We start from the raw sequence: 4,752 nt of genomic DNA, 5'->3' as shown, positions 1-4,752 counted from the left end.
AGTTTAAACATGTAAATAATGAGTTTTTTCTCCTGAAAGCCGACGCTCAGAGAACGATGTGCAGATGAGGAAACGCTCGGCCGCTGTTGATCTGTGTGTTATTTCTACATAGTTCTGTTAGTAATATATTCAGTTTTATTCTTCTGGCTGCTCTTTATGCTGCTATATGTTCGCAGTGGCCATTTATGTGTTTTCTGCTTTGTAAGTTAGATTGTTCAGTGGATTATTTATTTGTTCCTGCGATGGACTGGCGAGCTGTCCAGGCTAACCCCGCCTTTCACCCAGAGACTGCTGGGATAGGCTCCAGCTTCCCTGTGACCCTTCATCGGACTAAGCGGTTAGGAAAATGAATAAATGAATATTATTTTATAGTACAGGTTATGTGTACCAGAGGGATTCATAAAGTCTATTATTTTAGATGCGTTAGAGAAGTGACGGGGGAGAAGGATAACTTTTGTCACATCAGGGGGAGGAGCTGGTTGGGCTTTTCTTTCTCTTGGTTTAGGAAGTCCGTGTCAGGTGGTGTGACGGAGAGTGAAATGGCTTTTTTTTTTTTTTATTAATGTTTAAAAATTCATTTTAGCCTCATAATCTGACATCTGAGGCTGAAACATCCCATCTGCTGACTGGGTTTAAAGAGGGTTTGTTTGTGTACATAAGATCCCCTTTAGTTCCTGCAGCAGCAGCTTTTCTTCCTGAGGTCGGCACAGTTTAACAGAGAATACAAACGTACACGTTCTGCTCATCACAACACAAAGTTTCAGCTTTCATATGAATTTCCACTTTAAAAAAATCTGCTTTTAAGGATTAAAGTTACTGTATTACATAAATACAAGCCTTTTCTCCTTCTTCTGATTAAATCTGTTAGTACTTCTAGTATTGTTAGTAGTACCGCCTTTGTAAAAACAACTATTGTCAGTTCAGTAACTGTTTATTGTGCTGTAAGAACTTGTACGGCTGCTTTCACTCGTAGAAGTTTTAGTTGGATCCCTCTAATCTAAACGCTGCAGCACGGTTTGCTTTCCTCCTACTGAGTACTTCTTATTACCTACAGTCCTTTTCTGCCGTCTGTCTTCCAGGATATCTGTCCATCATGGACGCCACGGAGCAAGCGCCTCTCATTGGTCCAGGTCCTTTATCTGACGGACAGTTTTACTCCCCACCGGAGTCTCTGGCAGGTCTGATTAAACACACCCACATCAGCCAGAAAACACCAAACACATCACACACCTCTATTTTTCCTCTGATCCGTCCGGTCCGACCACCAGACGGTGTGTAAAGCACCGATCACACGAGCACTTCAGCGTCAGGGGAAGCTTTTGGCGTTTCAGGGAGCGTCTGCAGCGCCGCAGGCTCCTCCTCCTCCTGGACGGCTGCATCGCACCATCACACTGCGGCGATGAAGAGTTCATGTTGCGTGCTACGAGACAACTCTCCATCAGGATGTGTGTCTAGAACTGAAAGTGGAACAAAGACCGCCAGAGGGCGACAGAAGTAACGCTGAGGGTCCGGAGCTGTTTCTTACTGAAGAGCTGAGTTCTGGGTTTAGGACAGGGGGCTCCAACTGTGGTCCTCCAAAGCGACCATCCTGCAGGCGTCAGTGCCCGGCTACTCTATTAGATGTTCAGGTGGGCCAGATTTTCAAATAAAAAATAATCAGAGCCAGTAGATAAAGTAAAGGAAAATAAATCAGTAAAAATAAATTATTAAAGACACATTTGTATTTTGAAAAACAAGTAGTTTATTTATTTTTCTGTTTTAAATTCAGTCCCACATGACGAGGGCAAATTCACTCAATAAAATAATGAAAATTCCAGTCAGAACCTGTTTTTCTCCAAACTTTTAACATAAAAAGGTCATTTTAAACTAAACTTCTCCATGTGGAGCCTCCTCACATTATAATCTTTACACACAGACACACACTCTGCATATTAAACACATCGGTTTGGCGCTCCAATGTGGCGGAAAAATAAACAAACACTTATCAGTCCAGACGGGTTAAATCTGCGGTTTTCATTGTCAATTTTGTGTTTTGGGACGGAGAGCGACATGCTTGCTAGCGCTACTCTTACAACTTCAAAACACAACACACGCTGGGGTTAATGTTGCTAGGCAACCAGGTGTTGCATTCATGGTCTGCAGGATTTTAGGCTACTTAATCAGCGTAGGAATGACCGAAGGTTCTTGATCAATATATTTGTTCTTTTCCATAAGCCGGGCCACATAGAGGTTGGTTCTGGGCCGCCATCTGAAGAGGCCTGCTTTAGTGTTTCCCTGCTACAACACACTTGATTCAAATGAAAAAGTGATCTTCTGCATCTGCCTGATAATGAGCCTGGAATAAAAAAAATTTTTATTGGAAGAAAATTTGGGTTAAAAATGCATTTTGTTTTGTTATTTTAGAAGAAACAAATCTATTTTTTAAGTGAATTTAATATATTTCAACCCTTTAAATGGTGAGTCAATGAGACTACCTGTGTAAATAAAGGATAAATAAAAATAAATTTCTACTGGTGTGAAGTCATTCCCCTGCTAGATGACACGGCTGTGTGAATATCCGTCCAGCTTCTTCGCTCTGGTCGACATTTTTGCCTCCGATCTTCTATAAAACACATTTATTCTTCTATGAACACGTCTGGTGGTGAAACTGAGGCTGTTTAAAGATTTTCTGTGATATCTTCACTTATTTCTTCATTTTTTTCCTCCTATGATCAGACTCTGACGAAGATCTGGATGATAAACACGACCCGGAGAAAGGGCTCATCCAGCAGCTGACTTAACAGGTAACAGCTCCACTCCTGTCACACAGAAGACACACTCACAGCTTCTTTATCAGACGCACCCTGCCAGCATCCAGTAGGAGCCTTTTTCTGCCAGAACTGCCTCAATTCTTGGTCATTTGTGACATGGTGCATCATCCTGCTGGAAGTTTCCATCAGAAGATGCTCCACTGTGCTCAGAAAGGGATGGACATGGTCAGCAGCAGGACTCAGGTAGGCTGTGCTGGTTAAACCATGTCATACTGGTACTAATGGGACCAAACTGGGACCAGAAAACCTCCCCTCCACCATTCCACCAGCATCATCTCCAACCAGTCCTCCCATTCTCCTGGTCCAGACAACGGCTGCTCGCTGGATATTTTCTCTTCTTCACACCTTTACTGGATGGCTGTGTGATAAAATCCCAGTAAATCCTCACATCCCGTTTCTTCCTCAGTTTAATCATCAGCAGGTCGTCTTTTTTTATTCATTTATTTCGAACTAAAAAAGGACTTTGAAAAGAACAAATATTGGTTACAACAAATAAAATAAGTTTCTTAAGTTCGAAAAGGGTTTCGGAAGAAGCAGGGCACTTATCTAGTCCAAAACCCCCTTGTCAATGACACCATAACATTTTTACAGCAGGAAAAATACAGCAATACACATTAAATTCCATTACAATGAAACTTAAACAGTAAACAGTTGTAATACACACAATAAATCATAGTCTTCACCATGTCTACATGCCTAGATGTTCGGAGTTGCTGATTGGCTGAGGAGATGTGTGTTAGGAAGTAACTGAACAGGTGTAGCTAATAAAGTGGCTGTGAGTGTGTTTCTGGGTGTGACCCAGTTAAATTTCCCTCTGAACCTGTTCCAGATGTAACTGCAGGACTTCTGCGTCAGAGTTCCTCTGTTTTTGTTCTCCTCAGGGTCTCCTCTCCGGAGGACGGAGCTTTCTCCTGTCTGCTGCTGAGGAAACCTTCTGCCTTACACATCCTGCTGCTTTAGTTTTTATTCACCCCAGAGGTTTCTGTGCATTCATACCCATTTTTTATACCTTCTGCTAACTCACAGAGTGAAAAAGTGCTGCGTTTAAAACGGTTTCATTTCTGCTAAGTTTTAGTTTTTCCACGTCAAGACTTTCTAAGGGAATTCATTTTTATATAAAAATGCACTTGTTTGGTTGAATGAAGTGAAATCAAGACTTTCTGGATCATTGTCAGTATTCAGCAGTGATTTGAAACGTTATTTTCTTCTCTTTTGTAACAGATCGAGGTGTTTTTTTTCATGTATTTCTGTCATCATGTTTACTTTTAATTGGATTATTATCACAAAAATGATTCTGAATTCACTGAAGCTCCACAGAGTCGGCACAATGTGTAGCCAGAACTGAGCATAACAGATATGAAGAATTGTGTTTGCCTCAAAGAAGGAAAAAAAAAGGAAGCAAAATGAGCCGTGAGTGTGCTGCATTTACACACGAGGGTTCCTGCACTGTGACATGGAAACGCTGCTCTGACAGGAGGAAGAAGTTGAAATGTGAGTGTACATATCTTCATGCATGCCTCGTAAGACGCAGGTCTTGTTTCATGAAATGCTTGTCTGTAAAATAGAAAAATTAAAATGTGAAAGCTTTGTTTGTTTTTCACTTTATTTCTCAATGAACTGTTTTAGTGGAATTATTTATCCCAAAGGTCACTTTTATTTCTCAGTTTTATTACAAAGTCTGCATGAAAATATTTTGGGGAAAAAACACATTTTAGTCATGAAATATTAAATATTAAATGTTTAAACTTAATTCATTATTTTAAAAAAATGGTGTTAAAGAAGAGACAATTCTGGTATTCAGTGATTTAAAAAAAAAAAAAAAAAAAGGCTGAACTGTTTTTAATTCCTACATAATTTAAACATGATTCAAAAGCACTGCTTCCCCATTTCTCACAACAGAATATATATAAATGTCTGGAGATCTGAATCGATGTTTTCTCTT

The 4,752-nt window shown here is 40.3% G+C and overlaps 1 protein-coding gene across 1 annotated transcript in view; it reads left to right on the top strand.

Moving 5' to 3' along the window:
- Positions 1-4,397, top strand: part of stard3nl (STARD3 N-terminal like) — an 18,501-nt gene extending 14,104 nt beyond the window's left edge. The window contains exons 7-9 of the mRNA XM_079243400.1: positions 1,080-1,178; positions 2,716-2,783; positions 3,692-4,397. Of these exons, the coding sequence (XP_079099526.1) occupies positions 1,080-1,178; positions 2,716-2,780 (164 nt within the window). The 3' untranslated portion in view covers positions 2,781-2,783; positions 3,692-4,397. The remainder of the gene's footprint in view (positions 1-1,079; positions 1,179-2,715; positions 2,784-3,691) is intronic.
- The last annotated feature ends 355 nt before the right edge of the window (positions 4,398-4,752 follow it).

Source organism: Telmatherina bonti, assembly GCF_933228915.1.
Source record: "Telmatherina bonti genome assembly, chromosome: 7".
In the NCBI taxonomy this organism is placed as follows: domain Eukaryota; kingdom Metazoa; phylum Chordata; class Actinopteri; order Atheriniformes; family Telmatherinidae; genus Telmatherina; species Telmatherina bonti.
The sequence above is the reverse complement of the archived record's forward strand: the minus strand, read 5'-3'. Positions and strand labels throughout refer to the sequence as shown.